The sequence below is a fragment of the Salmo salar genome, chromosome ssa18, assembly GCF_905237065.1.
Source record: "Salmo salar chromosome ssa18, Ssal_v3.1, whole genome shotgun sequence".
Lineage (NCBI taxonomy): Eukaryota > Metazoa > Chordata > Actinopteri > Salmoniformes > Salmonidae > Salmo > Salmo salar.
In genome coordinates, this window is record NC_059459.1 from 8,228,050 (window position 1) to 8,254,240 (window position 26,191).

Sequence of the window (26,191 nt, forward strand, 5' to 3'; positions counted from 1 at the left end):
GTGTGTGTGTGTGTGTGTGTGTGTGTGTGCGTGTGTGTGTTCTTTGACTTGAGCATTGATCTGTCTGGGCACAGTCTCAGTTCACAATGCTTTTCTCATATCAGCCAAATGTCACGTCCTGACCAGTAAAGGGGTCATTTATCATTGTAGTATGGTCAGGGCGTGGCAGGTGGTGTTGTTTTTGTGTGTTTTGGGGTTGGTTTGTTTAGAGGGGATTGGTTCTAGTTTTCATTTTCTATGTTTATTTTCTATGTGTGGCCGAGTATGGTTTCCAATCAGAGGCAGGTGTCTTCGTTGTCTCTGATTGGAAACCATACTTAGGCAGCCCTTTTTTCCTTTGGGTTTGTGGGTGGGGTTTTTTTTTCTCGTAAAGTCTTAGTACCTTACGTAACTGTCGTTTTGTTGTTTGTTAGTTTTTGTTTAAGTGTTCACTTTACTCATTAATAAAAGAAGCTTGTGACACATGAAATGAAATTACTGTAGTGAAACATTACATTAAGGACCCTCAAAGAACAGCATAACCTACTAAAAACAGTACCTTGTTTGGTTAGTTAACCTGAGGGTCTTCACAGACTCCACTCATGATTTATTTGTTTAATTCTCCATAAAGAAGCCATACATAGCCCTTCTAGTGGTCAAGTCCACGCTCCTATTTCATTGTCCCCATGAAAATATGACGTAAGGACCCTAATGTTTTTTTTTGGTCACCCATACCAAAAAAGTGCCAATGTAGACCAGGGAGAGCATTGGCGCCACGCTTGTCTCACAGTGTATCGAACGAACGACAGAACAGTTATACTGTACGTAGCAAGGAAGACCGTAAATTGTGCAAGACACATCTAGACAATCAAACATCCTTATTTGGAACTAAGCTACTAGATCAGTGTTTGCAATAGAATTTGTATTATTGTTTTTTTGTAGGCTATATACGACCGTTTCTCTGTCTCTATAGTGATATGTTGTTACCGTGGGTAGCTTATAGCCTGCAATAAAAAAGCTTCGACTTCGACTTCTACCTCAACCCAACCGTCAGCCAACGGATAAAGGACACATGCAGAAGCTTACAGGTAACATGCATTTATATTATCTGCCGCTTTCAATTGGTTCGCAATTTATGCAGGTGTATACCCAACCAATTCATCCAATATGAAATAATGGGGTTTACCAATTGACTTTGTTCAATAGGAGATAGTTGTGTAAATATCTGATGATTCATAGCATCACGCCCCTGACATCTATAGTATACAGAATGGATTTAAAGGTAGTAAATGCACATAAAATGTGCACGCATATCTGGACAGATTGGAAACCGGCGAGGTAGTAATAACATAATAAAACCCTTCGAAGACTGTCTACCTGCGTAAAAGACTGTTGCGCTCTAATCTGACGACCAATCTAATAAACTAAATGTGTATAATCAGAATAATGAAAGGTTTTTTATATGTTGAATTGGACAACAATGTGAATTCGCTGAGAAATAACATTCGTGCCTCCTGTTTTGAGATGTCTGGCGATGTCTGAAGTATATTTAATAGACGAGGCTATAGCGCTGTAACAGGTGCTGGAAACAGAATAAACATGTTGAGGTGGGGATGTTAAAACTAATCATAATCTATTTGATCATACTGCAAATTCACTTCTTGAAATAAGCAATTGCAATATAAAACATTGTATTCTCCTATCACATGCATCATTTGTCATCAAGTCATATTGAAATGTATGAACCATAGAAACCTCATATGCTCATTAACAACCAATAGGTCAGTGTGCTTAGTAAACATCTCTCAAACAATCCGTTCTGAAAATTGTGTGTCTGTGTTACAGTTGTAATAGAGCTTAGTATAAGCCTTAAGAGAATACTGCCTTTCCCTTTAACTGCAGCTTAGCTTTAATTGGGGGATTTTGGTTGTCGACTACATGATGGCCCACTGGGCATAGACATCAATTGAAAGTCTATTCCACATTGGTTCAACGTCATTTCATTGAAATGACGTGGAAACAACGTTGATTCAACCAATGTAAGCCCAATGCCAAGACTGTGCAAAGCTTTCATCAAGGCAAAGGGTGGCTATTTGAAGAATCTCAACTATAAAATAGATTTTGATTTGTTTAACACTTTTTTGGGTTACTACATGCTTCCATATGTGTTATTTAATCGTTTTGATGTCTTCGCTATTATTGTACAATGTAGAAAATAGTAAAAATAAAGAAAAACCCTTGAATGAGTAGGTGTTCTAAAACTTTTGACCTGTAGTCTAGTTAAGTTTTGATGTAGCCTTCCTTGCCAGGCTGGCTGATGAGTAAGACCATAATATAACATATGTCACAATTTCAGTGTCTCGTTAAATGTTATTGAACCTGGCAGTTTCACACTCTTAAATAGCATAGCCAGATGAAATTTTGCCGAGCCCGATTAAATGTTGCTGAGACATTGCATTGTTCAGTCAGATAGGCATTTTGAGATGTGAAGACAACTTCGACTGAATTACAACTATGTCAACAGTAACGACTAGCCTAAACCTGCTCTCCTCAAAAGACAAAACCTGTTCATTCATTCTAAACCAGTAGAGCAGTACACCTTTAAATGTCACTGGAAACATTGAAAGTCTTCTGTCAGCCAGACAGGCGTCAATAAACCATTCATTCTGTGCTCATACAACCACTATTGTTGTACTGTGTTATACAGAAATAACTAATTACCACTGTTAGATAATCATTGGGATTATTTCCACATATGCAATTGACTTCCACATGCACTAACAGATAAAAGGCAATAAGAGAAAAACAATATGAGAAAAAGAAAGCTGAACATACAGCTGACTAGAGCCACAATGAACCAAGAAGATTATGGTTGATGGTCAGCCTGAGGACAATGCAGAGTCCAGTAGGAGGGAAAGAGGTGTCATAAGCATCGTAGTGAGTGGACCAAAACGCAGCAGGTATATGTATGCTCATCTTCTTTTATTGAAGAAAACCAAAACAAAAAACCTTATACTAAACATAATGACGAAAAACAGTCCTGTAAGGTACACTGACAATACATGGAAACAACTACCCACAAAACCCATGGAAAAACACCCCTACTAAAAAGGACCTTCAATTAGAGGCAACGAGGAACAGCTCCCTCCAATTGAAGTTCAACCCAAGAAACTTAAACATAGAAATAGACACACTAGAACAAACATAGAAATATACTAACATAGAACATTAACGAAAAACCCCGAAACACATAAAACAAACCCCCCCTGCCATGCCCTGACCAAACTACAATAACAAATAACCCTCTTTACTGGTCAGGACGTGACAAGAGGACAGCTAGCAGGCAGCAGCAGTAGCAGTGGGACTGTCACAGCCAAGCACTAGCAACTTTTAGGTTACGGCAAATAGAGCCAAATGATGTCCTTTTACTAATGAACCACTGGCTCTGTCTGCTGCGGCACTATCGGTATGCACCCTGTTCTGCCACCTCTCAGAGCCCAGTCTCAGCCTTGCTTCTTGGATTTTGCCTCTTGGCTCATACACAACAATTTAACAGAACAGAATCACCTCACAAATACCAAACGCCACTGGCATACCACACCACTCATTTTCAATTCAAGTCTGTTCTGTGAATAGATTGGAATAGTTTTCGGGCATTGCAAAATTATCATTGTCTTAAATGCAGATTTTGAAGTAACCTCGTCCCCAGGCTGGAAGTCTAGGGCAGTGGTGTCGAGACTACACATGAAGTGACTTTCAATTTATGTTTGGAATTGAGTTTGAATTCACCACAGCCCTTATCTCAATATATACTTCCCTAAGGTGCCAGGACAGGCCCATCCATTTAATAGTGTGGTATATCCGAAGAAATTACATTTTTTTATGTTGTTACTGATAACATATGTTTCTCGTTCCCTTTATATTACCATACAGCATTTTTTTTAAAGACTCACTTGCTCAGGGAAAGCTTAAAGTATTTATACAGCTTCTATTCTTTCATGAGAATCCTAATTAGGAAACGATAGTTGCAGCTACTCTGTTGAAAGCTAATTCAGTGCCAGTGGAGTTGACATTTTAATCAATACTGTATGGACTCTTTTTAAATGGGTTCCGATACATGTCTACAGCTCATTGTTAGGTCAAAGTCAATACAGCGAAATCTTACCTTTTTGCACAAAGATAGACACATCCATTCCACTGCAGTGTCGAAACAAAACACAGGAAGGCCTTAAATCACAAAAATAAATAACATATTATGATAGTTTAATGAATCAAATAGATTGATTAGAAATGAAACAAAACGTTTCTTCGTCTTTGTCACAAGACATTGCATATGGGTGTCATCAACATGACCTCATCAACTCAATGCAGTAATTGACGTCTGTCCTACTTACCTAGGACCAACTCTGTGGTATTGTGGATAGAGTGTCCACCCTGATATTGGAAGGTTGGGAGTTAGATCCCTGGATGAGTCATACCAAGGACTATAAAAACGGGACCCGATGGCGGTAAGGACCTGTGATAGACTAACGTCCTGTCTAGGAGGTGTACTTGAATACTGCAGAAACAGGAGATAGGCTCCTGCGTCTATGGGCTGTTCCATCTCGCACAAGCTGAAAGTTTTCACACGCCTTGACTTTCCCCCAATACCCCCATAATGTCGAAGTGGAATTATGTTTTTGAAAATGTTTACAAATTAATTAAAACCGAAATGCTGAAATGTTTAAAGTCGGTAAGTATTCAACCCCTTTGTTATGGGCAAGCCTAAATACATTCAGGAGTAAAAAATGGCTTAATAAGTTGCATGGACTCACTCTGTGTGCAATAATATTGATTAACATGATTTTAGAAGGACTACTTCCTCTCTTTACCCCACATATATAATTATCTGTTAGGTTCCTCAGTCGAGCAGTGAATTACAAACATAGATTCACCTACAAAGACCATGGTTTTCCAATGCCTCGCAAAGGGCACTTATTGGTAGATGGATACAAATAAAAAAAACAGACATTGAATATCCATTTGAGCATGGTGAAGTTATTAATTACAAGTTGGATGGTGTATCAATACACCCAGTCACTACAACGATACAGACATCCTTCTTAACTTAGTAAGAAACCACTCAGAAATGTCACCATGAGGTCAATGGTGAGTTTAAAACAGTTGCAGAGTTTAATGGCTGTGATAGGAGAAAACTGAGAATGGATCAACAACATTTTAGTTGCTCCACAATACTAACCTAACTGACAGAGTGAAAAGAAGGAAGCCTGTACAGAATAAACATATTCAGAAACATGCATCCTGTTTGCGACAAGGCAATAAAGTAATACTGCAAAAAATGTGGCAAAGCAATTAACTTTTTGTCCTGAATACAAAGTGTTATGTTTGGGGCAAATACAATACATCACATTATTGAGTAGCACTCTCCATATTTTCAAGCTTAGTGGTGGCTGCATCATGTTATGAGTATGCTTGTAATTGTTACGTACTGGGGAGTATTTGAGGATGAAAAAGAAATGTAATGGTGCTAAGCACAGGCAAAATCCTAGAGAAAAACTTGGTTCAATTTGCAAACATTTCTGAATAGATTATTTCACTTTGTCATTATGGGATATTGTGTGTGGATTTTTTAAATATTTAATCCATTTTGAATTCAGGCTGTAACATAACAAAATAATAAGTCAAAGGGTATGAATACTTTCTGAAGACACTGTACTTACCTAGGATTGTAGTGTCATGATAATGTCCTAAAACATGAAATAGAGCAAATAGTCATGACAGTTGGTGTCTGTTATGACAACCGAACACTGTCATGACACAACCATTGTTTGATTACTGAATTTGGTAGATATGGCCATTGTTTGACAAATATAAATAATGAATCCAAAGGCTTAATGGTGCAGTGGTCTCAAACTGCAACATCAGATCCGTAAGCCACAGTTTGGTGGCCCTGTCTGGAGTTTGAGACCACTGCACAAAACAGGAGCCAAAGTTATAGAATATACTGTATAAGGACACACTTCATTTTATTGTTCTTTATAACACTGTTCACTGATCTAAATTGGTCTGGTAATTTCTTCAAGCTACAGTAAATTCATTCTTCCTGAAGAGAATAATGATCTCTTTTCTAATCAATTTCTCCCTGTATACAGTTCTCTGATTTATTTGAACTGGTATCCATTGATTATTTTTCCTTTGTTCTGAGTTGGGAGTGAGAGTGTTAGATTCAAGTTATTTTTTAGCCATTTTCTCTTCAGTCTATCTCTGCTGGAAGTATTTGATGCAAGGAAGCGTTAATGTAAGAAAGCCTATTGATTTCCTGACACAGGCAAAATCAATACAGTCCAAGTAAATAGGCTTTTCTTTATGTCATGTGAGGTGTTTCTTTGATAGGATCGGACATTGCGATAAAAAAAACAGAATTCTTACCATTATTGGGGCTAACTTGGAGACAATTAGTCATATCTGTTTATGCTGTATAGCCATCTCCTATGTTTGGCCATGACAACGACCTGAGGAGTTGGTTCTAGATGCGTAAAGAGGTCAATGGAACTCGACCAAAACAATGTAAATGCCATGGATACGCGTGGGGGAAAGATCCTGAATCTTCTTATTGCCCCCCTGCAAAATTAGCCTACATTTAGGATGGGTTCGAATACCCATACTAACATACCGTATACTACATACTTAATGAGTATATACTACATACTATATACTATTAGTTCATTTTAATATACTTTGAGTAGTTAGTTAGATAGCCTATAGTTAATATACTGGCAAGTTTGATGTATAAGTAGCCAATTAACGTTAGGTAGCTAGCTAACAGACCGGTGCATACTGCTGTAATGATATACTATGTGGTTCGTAAGGACAGCGTAGCTAACAAATTGTCAGCCAACAGAATGTGTAAGGTAACTTATTTGAAAAGTCGTTACTTTATTACATTGATCAACATTTTCTTAACATTTGTCATAATTAGTTAAAGCAAGTAATTTGTATCCGCTCTCGTAGTTCGGCTGTATATTTTTCACAATTTTCTTCAAATCTGAAAACGATGTGAAGCCATTTCCTGAGGAATTGCATTATGGGCCATAAAGTACAGAAATAGTGTCCTCTGCGTGTATACTTTATATTTTGGAGAATTTATTACGACATCCGGCAACTTTTGGCGTACTAACTATATCCCTACTATGACCAATAAGCATACTATATACTCAATTCACGTCACAAATAGTACGGTTAGTGCGGTTAGTATGAGTATTCGAACACAGCTTTAGTCTATTGTTTATATGTGTATTTCACACTATGTTAAGGTAAGAGTATAATGCTTGTATGGATGTCAACCCCAATACATGTTCATGTCATCGTCACCAATAAACTGCATTACAGTTTAAAACGACTTTGACTACCACCTCTAATTTCTGTATGCTAGCTATGCTACCAGTTTATACAAAACGGGAGTTAGCGTTTAGCAGTCACTTCTTCTATACCTGAAAAGGGACAACTTCTAAATGTTATGCTGCGAAATCTGCCAAATACCCTGTATATCCAAATCAGACTTTAGTAACCACACTGTGGGCCTGTCATAATACATCTATCATGATACATTTGAAGAATATTCACTTTGTTAGATCAGATTTGTTGAAACGTGCGTCATCTGGCATCCTTCTTCTATCCCCCACGGTCTGCGTTCCATTGACCTCTTCACCGCATCTATCCAACTGATTTTGGACCAGGCTAGGAGACAATATCAATGTCTATACTAAATGTGACAATCCTGTCAAATAATTCATTCCGGTTTCATTCTCTTTTTCCAGATGGACTGGCTCACACCGGAGATGTGAAGTGTGTTATGTGAAGCCAAGGTGTCATCCCACCTTGCAGGTGGTGGGGAGAGATGATGCACTCTGTTGCCATGACAGCGGAAGTCCTGTTTGTTATGTGGTTTCTCATGACCAGTACTCAGTGTAATCCCGTGGCAGACTTGTTGGTGAGCCGGGAACGCTTTGAGCGCGTCCTGACCCAGGCCAGAGAGGACAAGTATGACAAGCAGCAGGCCTCGGAGGGGGCGCTCAGTTACAGCACCCAACAACAGCTGAAGGAGATCAGCTTCATGGGCCTGGAGGCCAACAGAGGGGTCAGCAATAGAACTTCTGTCAACAGATCCAGGACAAACTCCAGCTCCCAGAAACGTGGTGGATCCAAGGGTGGGAAGGCATCACAGGAGTTGTGGGAAGAGCAAGAGGGGGGCCTGAGTCGAGTAGACGAGGGCCCCACAAGTGAAACAAACCTCTCTCTTGACGCTACCGATGAGTACGCATATCCAGATTACAGGGGGAAGGGCTGCATTGATGAGAGTGGCTTTGTGTTTGCCATCGGGGAGAAATTTACTCCGGGGCCCTCCACGTGCCCTTGCCTCTGCACGGACGAGGGACCCCTGTGTGCCAAGCCTGAATGTCCCAAAGTTCACCCTCGCTGCATCCGGGTGGACACCAGCCAGTGCTGTCCAGAGTGCAAGGAGAAGAAGAACTACTGTGAGTTCAGGGGAAAAGTCTACACAACGCTACAAGAGTTTAAGGTGAGTCTGGAAATTAGGTCTTTAAAGATTTACAGGGTCGTATTCTCTAGGAACCAAACAAATGCCAACAAGCCAAAAAGGGAATGGATTGCCTCAACGTGTCCAATAAGAAACGTTTGTGTTTGTTATCCGTTGCAAAACGTTTGGCTACATGAATACAACCCATGTGATGTTGACACACCAATCCTTAGGCAGCATATTGCATGGTGCTGTTTCCTTTCAGTGTCTTAAAAAGGGTTTCTTTGACAGTCTGTGCTTCACGAGATGAACCTCTGAATTGAAAAGGAACTCCAGCAGCACTGATCTACATGCGCCACAGATTGAATGTATCTTGTTACCAACGTTTCAGTCTCAGTAGACCTTCATCAGGGAAACTGTTGATAGCCTGCCAGTTGTATGCAGGGTTCCTCGTGAGCACTATACCAAGACAAAGATCATTTTCAGTGCAGCAAGCAAGCAAGCAGCCAAGCACATTTAAAATGTCAAAAGTCTGTATTTATTTTATTCACACAAAGCTTGAATTATACTTGGCGCTGCTGAATTGAATAGTACTGTTTAAGATTAAGAGTATTTTATCCCTTGATATTCTTATCTTGTTACACTTGCTAGTTTTTGTGGAGTTGTCTATTTTAAGCCAAGCTCAGGAGACCTCAAAAGGTCTTATGTCTTGATTTACTATACCATCAGCTTTCTATTCTATATTTGATCAAAAATGTATTATATGTGGCTGTATAATGCATCCCTTTGTGCTAGCACTGGAGGGTCACACCAAGAGGTTAGGTCTAATATGGGATTTATTTCTGCTAACGCAGAGTGATACAAGCAGCTCTGTATTGAGAGGCACAGCTTGTTGCTCTCCTGGGAGAAGTCTGCAGAGAGAGAGAGACAGACAGAGATCAGAGAAAGAGAGAGAGATACTGACTTCCACTGAAGTAAATAGCACTATCCTCTGTGGATGCCTGCCTATGGGATTTGAAACAAAGCAACAGGCAGAGCCTTCTGGTTGATTGCTGTGTTCTGCGGTGGTACAGTAAGTGGCGTCTCTCTTGCCGTTTTTCACAGTGGAGTGCCAGGCCGAAGCTCGAGACGCTCTGCAATCAACTTGATCCATGCTGTTAGGATTAACCTATGGTCTCTGATTAAAAGGAAAGGCTCACATGGCCACGAGTGCCTTCAGACATCTCCAGTCGAGGGGGGTGACTTGGTTGAAGGCGTATTGTCGACACAAGCTGCATCAGACAGTCTTTCGGACCTGTTTTTCTCCAATACTTTCAGAAATGGAAAGCTCCATTAAACAAACAAACTGTTCTCTCTTGTTCACAAAGCAATAAACTTGGAAGCTTCTATCTGTTACCCACTGAGCACACAATCAGCACATTGATTTCCCCATTTTCGGTTGATTGCGCACTGAAGTTCATTTCTCCTCTCCTTCAAATAAAGTATTTATTTCCAATAAAGTTCTGTAAGATCGGAACTTCCTGTGTTCTAAGCTTTGTGGCTGAATGTTCGATGTTCAATGTCATTGTGTTGGCTAGTGGGACGGACATGTGTGTGTGCCTGTGTGTATGTGTGTGTCTGTGTGCGAGTGAGTGAGTGCTTACATGAAAGAGATTTACAAATAGTTTTTCTCCCTCTGCCCCCAGGTGTCTCCGTGTGAGAAGTGTCGCTGTGAGGGGAGTGGAGAGGTGTTGTGCTCTGTGTCAGCATGCCCTCAAACAGAGTGTGTGGATCCAGAGTATGAGCCTGATCAGTGCTGCCCCATCTGTAAGACCGGTGAGTGATCATGCTTGTCTCAAAACACTTACGTTACCTTAATACGGAACACACAGTATGCACACATGCAGCACTGAACCATTTAATTTACAATTTGAATTTGAGTGTATGTCTTTGGTAGAGGTTGGCCGATTAATCGGAATGGCCGATTAATTAGGGCCGATTTCAAGTTTTCATAAAAATCGGTAATCGGTATTTTTGGCCACCGATTTGCCAATTATTTTTTTAAATGTATTTTTTTTTCATTATATATATATATATATATAACTAGGCAAGTCAGATTAAGAACACATTCTTATTTTCAATGACGGCCTAGGAACGGGGGTTAACTGCCTTGTTCAGGGGGGATTCAGGGATTCGTTTTTGCAACCTTCCGGTTACTAGTCCAACGCTCTAACCACCTGCCTTACATTGCACTCTACGAGGAGCCTGCATGGCAGGCTGACTACCTGTTACGCGAGGGCAGCAAGAAGACAAGGTAAGTTGCTAGCTAGCATTAAACTTATCTTATAAAAAACTATCAATCTTAACATAATCACTAGTTAACCTCACATGGTTGATGATATTACTAGTTTATCTAACGTGTCCTGCGTTGCATATAATCGATGCGGTGCCTGTTAATTTATCATTGAATCACAGCCTACTTCGACAAACGGGTGTTGATTTAACAAGCGCATTTGCGAAAAAAGCAGCGTCGTTGCACCAATGTACCTAACCATAAACATCAATGCCTTTCTTTAAAATTAATACACAAGTATATATTTTTAAACCATTTCCATTTCCATTTGAGTCATTTAGCAGACGCTCTTATCCAGAGCGACTTACAGTAGTGAATGCATACATTTCATCTCATACATTTTGTTTTTCTTTTTTTTCCTTTTTTTTCCCTCCGTACTGTTTCCAATACATTTACAATACATCTTTAATACATCTTTCCAATACATATACAATACATGTTTCCAATTCATGTTTCCAATACATGTACAATACATGTTTACAATACATGTAAAACACATGTTTACAATACACGTTTACAATACATATATGTTATATCTAGCCTAGCTGTAGAAGAACGCACGTCTGCACGGTTTCACATTGTACATCACTCTGTCGTTTAATGACATGTGCCACTCATCCTGACAACCCATTCATCCATAAAGCAGCACACTGTCGTAAACCATAACAACGTACAGTATGACGTACAGCACGTCGTACCATACATAACAATATACAATTCATGTTTCCAATACATATAGAATAGGCCGTCATTGAAAATAAGAATTTGTTCTTAACTGACTAGCCTAGTTAAATAAAGGTAAAATAAAAATAAAATAAAAACATATACAATACATGTTTCCAATACATGTAGAACACATGTTTCCAATGCACGTTTCCAATACATATACAATATATGTTTACAATACATGGTTACAGCACATGTTTACAGTCCATATGTAATACATGTTTACAATCTCTTCCAATAGGGTGTCATTTCAGATGGTAGTCCTAGACTCTCCTCATCTCCTCCAATAGGGTGTTATTTCAGATGGTAATCCTAGACTCTCCTCATCTCCTCCAATAGGATGTCATTTCAGATGGTAGTCCTAGACTCTCCTCAACTCCTCCAATAGGGTGTCATTTCAGATGGTAATCCTAGACTCTCCTCATCTCCTCCAATAGGGTGTCATTTCAGATGGTAATCCTAGACTCCCCTCATCTCCTCCAATAGGGTGTCATTTCAGATGGTAATCCTAGACTCCTCTCATCTCCTCCAATAGGGTGTCATTTCAGATGGTAGTCCTAGACCCTCCTCATCTCCTCCAATAGGGTGTCATTTCAGATGGTAGTCCTAGACTCTCCTCATCTCCTCCAATAGGGTGTCATTTCAGATGGTAGTCCGTTTTCTAATACTCATACTAACCACACTAACCGTACTATTTGTGACGTGATTTGAGTATATAGTATGCTTATTGGTCATAGTATGATATAGTTTAGTATGCCAAAAGTTCCCGGATGTCGTACTAAATTCGCCAAAATATTAAGTTTACACGCAGAGGACACTACTTCCGTACTTTCGGTCCCATAATGCAATTCTTCAGGAAATGGGCGGGGCTTCTCATCGTTTTCAGATTTCAAGAAAATGGCGGAAAATATGTTGCTGAAGTCGAACGAGAGCGGATACAAATTCATTGCTTTAACTAATTATGACAAATGTGAAGAAAATGTTGAGTATTGTAATAAAGTAATGACTTTTCAAATAACTTACTAAACCTGCATATTTAGTTAATATTGCCTGCTAACATGAAATTGTGTCACATCTCTAGCGTTCATTGCACGCAGAGTCAGGGTATATGCAACAGTTTGGGCCGCCTGGCTCGTTGCGAACTAATTTGCCAGAATTTTACGTAATTATGACATAACATTGAAGGTTGGGCAATGTAACAGGAATATTTAGACTTAGGGATGCCACCCGTTAGATAAAATATGGAACGGTTCCGTATTTCACTGACAGGAAAAACGTTTTGTTTTCGAGATGATAGTTTCTGGATTCGACCATATTAATGACCTAAGGCTCGTATTTCTGTGTGTTATTATTTTATAATTAAGTCTATGATTTGATAGAGCAGTCTGACTGAGCGATGGTAGGCAGCAGCAGGCTCGTAAGCATTCATTCAAAACAGCACTTTCGTGTGTTTTGCCAGCAGCCCTTCGCAATGCATTGCGCTGTTTATGACTTCAAGCCTATCAACTCCCAAGATGAGGCTGGTGTAACCGATGTGCAATGGCTAGCTAGTTAGCCGGGTGTGCACTATTTGCGTTTCAAACGTCACTCGCTCTGAGACTTGGAGTGGTTGTTCCCCTTGCTCTGCATGGGTAACGCTGCTTCGAGGGTGGCTGTTGTCGATGTGTTCCTGGTTCGAGCCCAGGTAGGAGCGAGGAGAGGGACGGAAGCTATACTGTTACACTGGCAATACTAAAGTGCCTATAAGAACATCCAATAGTCAAAGGTATATGAAATACAAATCGTATAGAGAGAAATAGTCCTATAATTCCTACAATAACTACAACCTAAAACTTCTTACCTGGGAATATTGAAGACTCATGTTAAAAGGAATCACCAGCTTTCATATGTTCTCATGTTCTGAGCAAGGAAATTAAACGTTAGCTTTTTTTACATGGCACATATTGCACTTTTACTTTCTTTTCCAACACTTAGTTTTTGCATTATTTAAACCAAATTGAACATGTTTCATTATTTATTTGAGGCTAAATTGATTTTATTGATGTATTATATTAAGTTAAAAGTTCATTCAGTATTGTTGTAATTGTCATTATTACAAATAAATAAACAAAAAGAATCGGCCGATTAATCGGTATCGGGGCTTTTGGCCCTCCAATAATCGGTCTCGGTATCGGCGTTGAAAAATCATAATCGGTCGACCTCTACTCTTTGGGAAATCATACATGATTGCCCAGAAAAATCATGCCTTACCATAGTTTGTTGCAGTGCTATTAATTAATTTGATAGTGTGCAAGTGTGAATGCATCTTTATTACCCAGCCCTATTTGTTTCCAACGTGAACAGATGCTCCTGGTAAGTTGCCACAATATGCTGGTGTGAATAAAAGGCGAGTCAAAGTTTGGGAATCCTGGGTTAGGGTGAGAACCTTCTGATTTGAAAGCATTGCACTGTCTTATAGGAGTGCTTCTCTGGCTCACTGTGGATTATCTGAAGTTGTTTCAGATGATTTTAGACAGCATGTCCTAGATTGTGTCCCCTTGTTTTTCATGGCGTGACTCTAATGCAACATGGCAATGTCAGCAACGTTGCCTCCTTCAGCAAAAATAATGATGACTGGTGATATGTATCTCGAACGTATCTCGGCCTCTTAAAGCGATGCTGTACCACAAACAAGGGAAATGCAATCAACATTAAATTAAATATCTTCATATTTACTCTATTGCTGCAAACACACAAAAACTGATACCAACAAAAAGTAATATCTTTGTCATCTTCACTTGTGTTTTTTTTAAATACATTTAATTGATAGTGATATTTTTTAAATAGCTATTTTTGCATACATGTGCATCCTGTCTCTTCAGCAGTAGTGTTCTCTCTCTCTCTCTCTAGAGATGTTTTGGAATAGTAACGTTAGTATACAAGTTCCTTGGTGCTGAGATTTGAATAACTCAATGTTTGCCCCAAAGTCAGGTTTTGGTGGGTTCAGAGTTTAGAATCTGCAGAGAAGAGGCACAAGGACCTGCACTAGGAGAAATATGGCATACTGAATGTGGTGTCCATGTATATCAAAAGACCCTAACAAATCTATGCGCTCATTCAGGCAATAAGAGCTTTGTAGTGTCATGGTTTTAAAATGAATCAAGGCTAGCTTCAGTCCCTCTATTACCATAAGATTACCACATTTCAATTTTCCCCCTTTTAGAGTAACACTGTAAAAATGTAAAGTGGTACTTGACTGTACATTTGACACAAATTTTGTCATGGCTCCATTTATCACGTTGGAGGTAAGACCCTGATGCAGACAGCGTTGAAGAAACAAAAGTTTATTCCTGACAATAGGGGCAGGCAATCAACAGGTCAAGGCAGGCAGGGGTCAATAATCCAGAGAAGGTATAAAGGGTCCAGAACGGCAGGCAGTCTCAGGGTCAGGACAGGCAGAACAGTCAAAACCGGGAAGGACTAGAAAACAGGAGCAGGAAAACAGGCAGGAGCAGGAAAACAGGCAGGAGCAGGAAAACAGGGAGGAGCAGGAAAACAGGGAGGAGCAGGGAAAACCGCTCGTAGGTATGAAGGAACAAAACGAACTGGCAACAGACAAACAGAGAACACAGGTATAAATACACAAGGGATAATGGGGAGATGGACAACACCTGGAGGGGGGTGGAGACAAGCACACAGGTGTGACAGATCAGGGTGTGACACCATTGAGAAGTACTTGGGTCAGTAGATCTTTACATGGGTCTCAACATGGGTTTAGGCGTCTTCATTGTGTTTCATAGTCTAGGCTACATTTACACGGTCTCGTAACAGAAATAATTGTTACTCATTTTCTGGAGTCTGTAAGAGGGCAATTGTCAGCCCTTGTAAAAGCCACTTATATCTGAATCAAGCTGAGATGTTAACCTTTTTCTCATACGTCTCTGTTAATGTTGCGCATCCAGCTGCTTTAAGGGACTATTCAAAAAAAAAACATTGGCGCGTCCCAATAATGATCTCCTTTCTCCTAAAGTGTACACTCATTCACTACTTCCCACAGAGCTCAAAGCATCGGATTGGTGGAGGAATTGGCTAGAGGGAGTTTCCACCCTATTTCTTATACCAATTATTTCCTTCATAATCTGTGAAGTCAAGTGAACAAGGAGGAGAGAGACATAATTGGGACGCAGGAAGAGTATTGATGCAGGAAGTTGTGTTACTGGGCCAGTAGGCAGCATCTTCATTCTGATCTCAGTGGCCTAGTGTTGCGCCATTATGGACACTAGGTTGTTCTGGTTCTCGTGTTTGATACCCTGTCAAAGAGATGAAAATACATACTCATTTGCTTCACTTGACGGTCCCTTCCCACTGGGCACAGACATCAATTCAACGTCTATTCCACATTGGTTAAACATGATTTCATTGAAATTACGTGGAAACAACTTTGGTTAAACCGTGTGTGCCCAGTTGGTTGCCACCTCATTCACATTTCTTACATTATGTGTCCTTGTATGTTAACGTGTAGGTAGACAACACAACTTTTGCTTACAGTTGTGTTTACAGTAAGTGATCTTTATGTCCCTGTCCACTTCAATGTTGATTATAGATCTACCAAACTTAAACAGCTTACCCATTCTCCAATAAGTTTGACTCAGGTAGTCTCTTAAGTTTTTCGCTGTATCGTTGGAGTCCCAGGCTCACGTACAGATGTTGTCTAAGGGGGAAACAGCTGTTGCAACCTCCTGAGCGCTCCATGCATCTGAAGTATGACATCAAAGCACCTCTCATTGCTAATGGCCATCATGTCACAGACAGGATGGGAGACTCACAAAAAAATATTGTCCAGTTGTGGAAAATGCCTTGTACTTGGGTCAGTAGATTACAGTAGATGTCCTTACTGACATGTTCAATATACATTATTTTTTAGAAGATCATCTGAGAAATAGAAGTTGGTCAATTAACAAGTCATAGTCTGCTTGGCATTAATGCTGTCATTATTTTATCTCATTTTCACATACATTACATTACTATAATGAATTATGATAGTAGGCATTGTATTAACATTGTAAAAAACCTACGTGTTGGGAAGATTGATAGCTTCATCTATTATGCAGAGACATAATTTTGGCCTTTTCAGGCATGCAAAATCATTTGTGATCGTCAGCGAGAGCAACGTGTCTCAGATGTGTTGTTCACGCTGTACGCAAAGAGACACTTGAGGAAGACCCAGGGGGGACAGATGAAAGTGAGAGATATTGCTAGCATCCAACCCAGGCAGTTGTTCATGAATATCAAAGAACATCTGTGGCATTGCAACTTTGTGAAAATAAAACAGGTTCACATTAGGTTTTTACCTGTTCATTTAACCAGGGTACTCAATCATGAAGATATAATCATCGCATTATATTTGGTTTCACATAACAACTAAAATACAGATGGCAGAATGCATGCACAGGTGCAGTCAATTGAAGTGTGGAAGAAAGACAAATACAACCTTTCTCATCCTCTTAATACTTCTAAAGATTCCATGCACATGATTTGTGCACAAATTCAATTATACCTGTCTACACAAAGTATTAAAATGATGCTAAGGAAATTCAGCATCACTTCTGTAAGTTTTAAGTTTCCTGCTGCTTCCAAGAATCCAGTAGTTGACTTTACTGACTCTAAATCCCTCTGTCCTCAATGCCTCAGTGGTGGTACTGGTAGCCCCTCCGTCTCGAGTTTTGCTCGTGCAGACCATCGCCTTGGCAACACTTAAGGAAACAAGTGGTGCTCTCAAAGGCTCAGACATTGGGGTCGACACTCATCTGAGGAGGTTGTAATAAACAGTCGAAACTGGAGCCAAAACCCTTTCAAACGGCAAAACATAAGAGAAAGAAGCCTGTTCGCTAGGGGGAACAGCAACTCTCTCATTTAAAATGAGGGAGGTATTGGTAAAAATATTCATTGAAGAGGTTTAGAGATGCTGTGAAAATATATTTAAGAGCACTTTCAAAATGGCAGGGGTAGGAGACATATATGGTGGCGGGGATATTAGACTGCATTGATTTCCCACTTCGAAGCAGCTCTCGACCACCCTTGATTATGAGGGAAAGCAATGGCTTCCATTCTCGATACTATTACTCCTACTCATTAAATGCAAAAGCTCAGATGTCCATAACCATTCAACTGTGCGACATTTTGCTCTTTTTATTTCAATAATGCACCCCGCAGACTCTATTAGACTATTTGCAAGACTATTACGATGGAAATATTTGTAGGTTTATTTCAGGCACTTATGCTTTAGCTTATTTGTTTTACTGTATCTGACGATATAATGGATTGGGATAAGAAAGCCATGGAAACACAGACAATGACAGCTTGTGAGATAAACATGAATGGAAAATGCTCTACTACTAGATAAACACTAAAACCTAACATAGAGGGTGTGCTGCTTCACAGAAGGTAAAACCTGGCACTGTCTTACACCATTGACTGTTCCAGAATAATGTGGCAGCACATACAGTATTCAAGATGGCACACTCATTCTAGTGCAACATGTTGGGAAGTAAATGATTCACAGCATAGAAAATCACTGCTCCAAAGGCTTCTCACACCCAAACAATTTCTATTACCATTTTCACAAAGCCAAGGCATTTTGCTGCATTCATAATGCATATGTACTAAGGAACTACATTACGGGAAGTGATTTCTCACTATTCTGCTATTTCCCTTACCTCAACTCTCAGAGCCAGTAAAGTGGAGCAGTGTGTACATTATAAGGATGTGTCCCTGATTTATTTCTATCTCTCGTCTACCACCAGTAGCGTTGAGCCAGAGATGCTAATGGCTGTTTCTTTCACATTCAGCCCACCTGCTCAGTTTTCAGTACCTATTACACAATCACTTTTTGGACTGTCCATTTGTGTTTTCTGATATAGTCTGATGCTTAAGGTTATTAATGGTGGAAAATGTTCTTTTGAGGCCAATTTAATGTTTTCGGATAAAAACACTTTCTACTGTCAGAGAGAAGAGAGATGTTGTGTTAATGAAGCCATGGTGACTAAAAGATGGTCATTCATGTGATAAGCAGAAAGAAAGGGTGACAGCAATGAGTAAGCACAGCAGAGAGGCACATAATGGGTGCACACATTAAAAGGATTGAGTGTCATGCTAATCATTCTGTCCACAAATGGATGACAGGCTGTCTGTCGCTCAAGTCTTGGCTCCATAACAACATTTCTCCTGATTTGTATTGGGGTGAAGTATACCTCTTAATAGCATCACACATCACACATTATTTACCAGTTTGTCTCAATCATTTTGATAGACTATCCTTGAGGAAATATTTTGCTTAATGTTATTAATGACTCAATTGCGACAGAAGACGGGACATGTGGTGAGTTGTTATTCAGGGAGGGTTTCTTCAGTCTTCATCTAGAGTTATAAATGTGTGAGTGCTCGCATTTTGACAGCCCCAGCAAACTGTTCACTATAGATTGATGCGCCAGCATGCCTCTCCTCAGTGCTTCTGTCCAGTGAAGATTCCTTTGCTTCAGCTGAAAGACTCACAACTTATCCGTGGGAGCAGCATCTTAATACCAGAATAGTGTTGCTCAAGCTCATGTTTTTTTTTTAAGGAGAAACCATTGCCTGCAGCTGTATGTCATGTTGTGGCTGCAGCTCCAGGAATGGGTATTTGGGTCCATGCTGCTTGAACGATAAGGGATGATTTATGTGAATATATTTTCTAGCCAGTTGTGGAAGACAAATGGAGCTTCTTGAGACAATGGCCACCGTTTCACACTGGGAACCAGAGCTAAGTAGGTTATAATGTAGGTTACATGTAACTAAAAATTGATGAACAGAGATTTTACATTTCAGTGCAACTGCATTTATTAATTGAATATTGATATTTTACAAAGTTGTATGTCTGATTTAAACATGAGGTTGAAATGGTTTTGATCATATGTGCATTAGTAACATTATTTTTCATCAGAGAGACGGGTAATGAAGGGTAATGAATTTGGGCATGTCTTCCCTTTCACCACCTGTTCAGGGGTTCGGCACCAAGAAAAACAGCACGCTGGGACTGTTGTTGGAGTGGGTGGAATTCTAACACAGTAGGGTGTCGGCATCTCAACTGTCCAGTGTTCTTAACGATTTGTATTGGCGTGATTGATAAACAGTAGCGATTATTTCATCGTTTTGATGTCTTCAATATTATTCTACTATGTAGAAAATTGTGTAGAAATGTAGAAAATTGTAAAAAAAAAATGTAAAAAAAACCATTGAATTAGTAGGTGTGTCCAAACTTTTGACTGGTACTGTGTATTATGACGACATTTGGTGACGTTTTTATTCGTTTTGGTCTTCAACAAGGTTTTTTTTTGGCTGTTCATACATTTTTTTCAGTGAGGCAAGCCAAATTCGGCAGCCGAAGTCTACGTCTCTTCATGGTGATTGGTAAACAGTAGCGATTCTTCAATGAAGTGTTTGTTGTCATTCAACGAGAGACAACTTGATTTCATGAATTTCTTTTCACCTGAGAAATACTGCACCAAGCAGCTTAGTTATATGTAAAATTGCGCAACTAAGATCTGCTCAGCAAAAAAAATTCTAAATTAATGAAATATTTATTGAGTTATCTTAGATTAATTCAGACTATTTTGAGGACGCGTATACTGGCTCCGGCATCTCAAGATGGACAAACAGTACTACTGAAGCTTTTTTCAAAATTTTCAACAAAGGTATTTTAAGGGAGTATGCGAGCACACTTGTTCGGTTTGCCAAGTTTGGCTAGGCGCCAGCCGAACCATAGCATGCTGACGGCTTTAGCCAGCCCATCCACTCCATCCACAATCCCACTAAGCTATTTTTCAGGGTAGATCAGCTCTTTGATTGACTGTATACAAGATCATTGAGATTGACTGAGACCACTTTAACAGTTACCTTGATTCTTCTTTTGCAAGGGCCAAACTGTTATGCAGACACACAAGTGATCCCAGCTGGGCGCGAGGTGAAGATTGATGAGTGTACAATCTGCTACTGCACGTATGAAGTGGGCACGTGGCAGATCGAGCATCAGGCTACCTGCAGCAAGAATGATTGCCAGGTGAGCTAGAGACTGGCCCTGACAGTGGGTATGGGGGCAGGGGCTATGGGGCCATCGGCGCTCCCGCCGTGTCCATGTCAGACAGCACGCAACTCAACGCTAGCCTGATTAAACCAGACTGAACGCTGGTGAGCGCAAACAAATATTGAGTGCAGCATTCAGTCTAGTTTAACCTGGCTAACTCAACGCAGCCTTCACCCAGTCTATACCAGACATCAGGGTCACCCCCAGACCGTATGATTTCTGCATTTACAATCACATGTATTATTAAATCAAGCTTTATATGAAGAGTTTGAATCCATATACAGAATATCTATTTATCTATGTACTGAATTATTTATGGAGAAAAATTAGCCAAAACATATTTTTTATAGCCACTGCATTTTATTAATCTGCAATGTATTGGGTTAGAGGTCAAATAAATGGAGTGGAATGTATAGAATCCTTACTGTCTGTGTTTTATGGAGGTAGAAACCATAGCCTACTGACAGGTGGTGTCATTCTTACACGATGCACCACTTGAAGTAAAACAATGGGTAAAACTTGTAAGGTTTCAATAAAAAAAATTGTACGGCATTTTGAAAATAAATAGAAATGTAAGAAATGACATGACTGTTTGTGATTTAGTTATATGTATTTTGCAATTTCAATGTGTTTTGATTTTATGTGCTTTTTGTAAGCAGTTCTCTTTGTATTATGTATTCATGTTTAAAATAAACAGCAACCTGTGCGCTGTAGGTGCTTGAATGATAATATCAATCAATTTCTTGAACCAAATACGTTTAAAAAAATGTGTAATATATTTTTTTTCAATTGTAAAAAAGAATAATCCAACTCCAGATACAAACTTATACGTACGAACAACAACTTACAGACACACACAAATGATGACTACCTCTCATCTGCCCGGACCCACATGCTCACCCTCCCATCCCTAGTGCCTGCATTATTGTTTGCCACTTGGCCTTAAATTGTACCAATTTGTTTTTCTCGGTCGCCCATGCTATTTCAATATTTCAGTAATAAATATTTGGATTTTGCCATCATGTTAATGATGGCGGATTGATTGATTTCCACGTTTTTAGTTTGTTTTTTCAAGATGAGCGATGAGAAGAGAATCATCCAGTCCATTGGGTAGCTCACTACACCATGTCTTGAAATATGCAGACAGATGGATTAAAAGTAAATTTACATTGTAATTGTTCTGACAACCAACTTTCTAGTTCCGCCCACAACTTCTGAACTTTATAGCATTCCCAGAAAGCATGGATTATTTAGTCGTTATTAGTTTTACACTTAACACATGAATCTGCCGTTTTGTAGAATTTCCTAATTTATTTTCTTGTATAATAAATTCTATATATTATTTTATACTGGATTAAGCACACATTTTTGTTAACTGTAATTCTGTTAGTTATGCTCCAACTTTCCCTCCTTCTTGTGCCAACATCAGTTCTTTTTAAGTCTTGGTTCCAATAGTTAAAAACATTTTATAAGATGTTGTCAGTTGGATAGGCTCTCTGCAAGGTTTTGTATATCTTCCCTATCATATGAACATCCTTTTCTGACTGAAATAGGATTTCCTCAAGGTTGCTCTGATGTCAAAAATATTTTAAATCGACATTTCGTGATATATAACTTATAAGTATGTATTTGAAACTGTCTGCATTGGTTAGTCCAAAATTACTTTTTAATTCTGTCATGGAAATAAATGTATTTTCTGTTACACAAGTAATTTTCAGTTTCTATGCCTTTATATTTACGTTTTCCATGTGGACCAATTTATCTGTGAATTCTGAAAAGCTATCCAAGGAATGTTCCATAAGGTTGTGTTTTTAGGGCGTGTTATTGGTTCTTGTAGAATACGTTTCATTTTCTGCCAAATTGTTATAGTGTTCTTAACTATGAAGTGGTTCATGCTCTTAGCTTCATCTTTTGAAAATAGACACGTAGAAAGATTCTGGGGATGAGCACGTGCAGCTTAAATATGTACCCATTGTTCCTCTTTAGTGCATTTAACCATATGTCGTAAGTAAAAGCCGTGTGTAGCGAGTTGATACAATTCCAGGTCTGGAAGGTTAAAACCACCCTCAGACATAGGAAGATGTAAAACTTTCCTTTTTATTCTATGAATTTTATATGCCCATATAAAGTCTGAATTGACCGGGTATACTTTTTAAAAGAATGTCTTCGGTGTTAGCGAAAATATATACAAAAACTTTGGCAGCCATGCCATTCTAAAGAGGTTTATTCTACCTGTAAGATGTATGGGAAGATTATTCAATTAAATTACATCTGCTTTCATATTGTTGAGTAATGGAATAAAGTTATCTTTACATATTTGTTGTTTGTTGGCACTTATTAAACATCCTAAGTATTTCATATTTTTTTGTGGTTGTCACATCCTGACCATAGTAACTTGTTATTTTCTATGGTAGAGTAGGTCAAGGCGTGACAGGGGGTGTTTGTCTGTTTTTGTATTTCTATGTTCAGTTTCTATGTTTTGTATTTCTTTGTGTTGGGCCGAGTATGGTTCCTAACCAGAGGCAGCTGTCTATCGTTGTCTCTGATTAGGAACCATACTTAGGCAGCCTGTTTTTCCTTTGGGTTTTGTGGGTAGTTGTTTTCCGTTTTGTTCAGGTACCTGACGGAACTGTTGGCTGTCGTGTTTGTTATTGTTGTTTAAATGTTGTCATTAAAAGAAATATGAGCACTTTACACGCTGCGCCTTGGTCCCCTTCATACGACCCTCATTACAGTCGTCCACTTAAAGGATTGCTGTAGATCGTAAGTTATTATTTTTCTTTTTCCTATTGCCATTCATTTTGTATCCTGAGATTTGAGTATTCAGAAAATATTTTTTATCGAAGGGGGCATTGAGTTTTCAGAATTGGTCAGGTATATCAGGAGATCATCAGCAAATACGTTTTGTTCTTTATTGATGTTTACCAATGCTAATACCTGTTACGTTTGTGTTCTGTCTAATTGTTTCTGCAAGTGGTTCAATTGCCAGTGCGAACAGAAGGAGGGAGAGGGGACATCCATGTCGTGTGCCCCTTTCTAAAGCAACTTCATCAGATAATGTAATACTTGTATGTTTGCTTTAAAACATTTCTATAATTATTTTATTACATTTATTATTTTAGCCTTGTTTGGCATCAACAGACACTGTTGATAAATCTATATCTTATTTTTTTGTGTATTGTAATAAACTGAAACATGTTCTTGTATTTGTTTGTAAGTGTCAGTTTTTATAAACCTTGTTTGATTTTGTATCAAGTCTGGTATGACATTTGCCATTCTATTATATGTTTTGTTTTTATTTTATTGTCAAAATGTATTAAACTTTTGCCTATAATCCGCAGGGGACTCTCCAGATTTTCCTGGTTTTAATTTAACTGTTTGATACATGGAACTAGGAAGTACTGAATTGAGTGACATGTGTAAATAGGGGGGCTACTTTGTGCCAAAATGTTGAATAGAATTCTATGGTTGGCCATCGATTCCTGGTGCTTTTCTCTGTCTGAATGTTTTAGCAGTATCTAATATTGATTCTTAGTTGATCTCTGTTTTTAGTGATTATTTTGTCTCTACTGATAATTGCTTCAGAGTTATGGAATATAAGGCTATAGGACAATTAAATGTTGTTTAGTTCTAATTGATATACATTTCATAGAAGCTTTTAAAATTGTCAGTCACGTTGTTTCTAATGACCGCTTTTTTATCTTCTTAAATTATAACTGGTTTCGCATGTACTCATAAGAGCTGCAAGATATTTACCAGGTTTATTTGCCACCACACTGAACAAAAATATAAACCCAACATGTAAAGTGGAGGAGTATTTCTGTCTGTAATAAAGCCATTTTGTGTGGAAAAACTCCTTCTGATTGGCTGGTCCTGACTCCCCAGTGGGCCCACCCATGGCTGCATCTCTGCCCAGTCAGGTGAAGTCCATAGATGGGAGACGTCGATCTGCATATGAAGTTGTCTTGGCTCAGATTAGGAGCCAATCTGTAAATAGCACACCCAACTACCTCATCCCCATATTGTTATTTATCCTCTTGCTCGTTTGAACCTCAGTATCTCTACTTGCACATCATCTGCACATTGATCGCTCCAGTTTTAATGCTAAATTGTAATTATTTTGCCTCTATGGCCTATTTATTGCCTTACCTCCATACTCTTCTACATTTGCGCACACTACATAGATATCTATTGTGTTATTGACTGTACATTTGTATGTGCATCTCTGTGTTTTTGTCGCTTTGCTTTATCTTGGCCAGGTCGCAGTAAATGAGAACTTGTTCTCAACTGACCTACCTGGTTTAATAAAGGTGAAATAAAAAATAAATAAAATAGAGGACAACTATCTCCTGGAGTTTATAAATTGGCGACAGCCTGTAGGCTGCTAGCATTTCTTAATTAACATGTGTAGGAGCTGAAATCAAGGTCTAAGTTGAGCTCTTTATGGGGAGAAGTTTGACATTTTACAAACTAAACACAATGCAAAACTCGTTTTTCAACCACTCCACAAATTACTTGTTAACAAACTATAGTTTTCCCAAGTCGGTTAGGACATCTACTTTGTGCATTACACAAGTAATTTTTAGACAGATTATTTCACTTATAATTCACTGTATCACAATTCCAGTGGGTCAGAAGTTTACACGCACTAAATTGACTTTAAACAGCTTGGAAAATTCCAGAAAATGATGTCATGGCTTTAGAAGCTTCTGGTAGGCTAATTTACATAATTTGAGTCAATTGGAGGTGTACCTGTGGATGTATTTCAAGGCCTACCTTCAAACTCATTAACCCTTTGCTTGACATCATGGGAACATCAAAAGAAATCAGCCAAGACCTCAGAAAGAAATTGTAGACCACAAGTCTGGTTCATCCTTGGGAGCAATTTCCAAACGCCTGAATGTACCACGTTCATCTATACAAACAATAGTACACAACTATAAACACCATGGGACCACGCAGCCGCCATACCGCTCAGGAAGGAGACACGTTCTGTCTCCTAGAGATGAACAAACTTTGGTGTGAAAAGTGCAAATCAATCCCAGAACAACAGCAAAGGACCTTGTGAAGATGCTGGAGGAAACAGGTACAAAAGTATCTATATCCACAGTAAAACGAGTCCTATATATCGACTCAGCAAGGAAGAAGCCACTGCTCCAAAACCGCCATAAAAAAGCCAGACTACATTTTGCAACTGCACATGGGGACAAACATCTTACTTTTTGGAGAAATGTCCTCTGGTCTTATGAAACAAAAATAGAACTGTTTGGCCATAATGACCATCATTTCGTTTGGAGGAAAAAGGGGGAGGCTTGCAAGCCGAAGAACAGCATCCCAACCGTGAAACACAGGGGTGGCAGCATTATGTTGTGGGGGTGCTTTGCTGCAGGAGGGACTGCTGCACTTCACAAAATAAATTGAAATTTGAGGATGGAAAATTACGTGGTTATATTGAAGCAACATCTCAAGACATCAGTCAGGAAGTTAAAGCTTGGTCGCAAATGTGTCTTACAAATGGACA

At 39.1% G+C, this 26,191-nt stretch overlaps 1 protein-coding gene across 1 annotated transcript; it reads left to right on the forward strand.

Annotated features, from left to right (window-relative positions):
- The first annotated feature begins 722 nt into the window (after positions 1-722).
- Positions 723-22,986, forward strand: LOC106576808 (brorin). The gene is made up of 4 exons (XM_014154240.2): positions 723-1,067; positions 7,797-8,557; positions 10,201-10,330; positions 20,504-22,986. Exons 2-4 carry the CDS (start codon positions 7,877-7,879, stop codon positions 20,653-20,655), a joined length of 963 nt encoding a protein of 320 aa, XP_014009715.1. The 5' UTR covers positions 723-1,067; positions 7,797-7,876; the 3' UTR covers positions 20,656-22,986.
- The last annotated feature ends 3,205 nt before the right edge of the window (positions 22,987-26,191 follow it).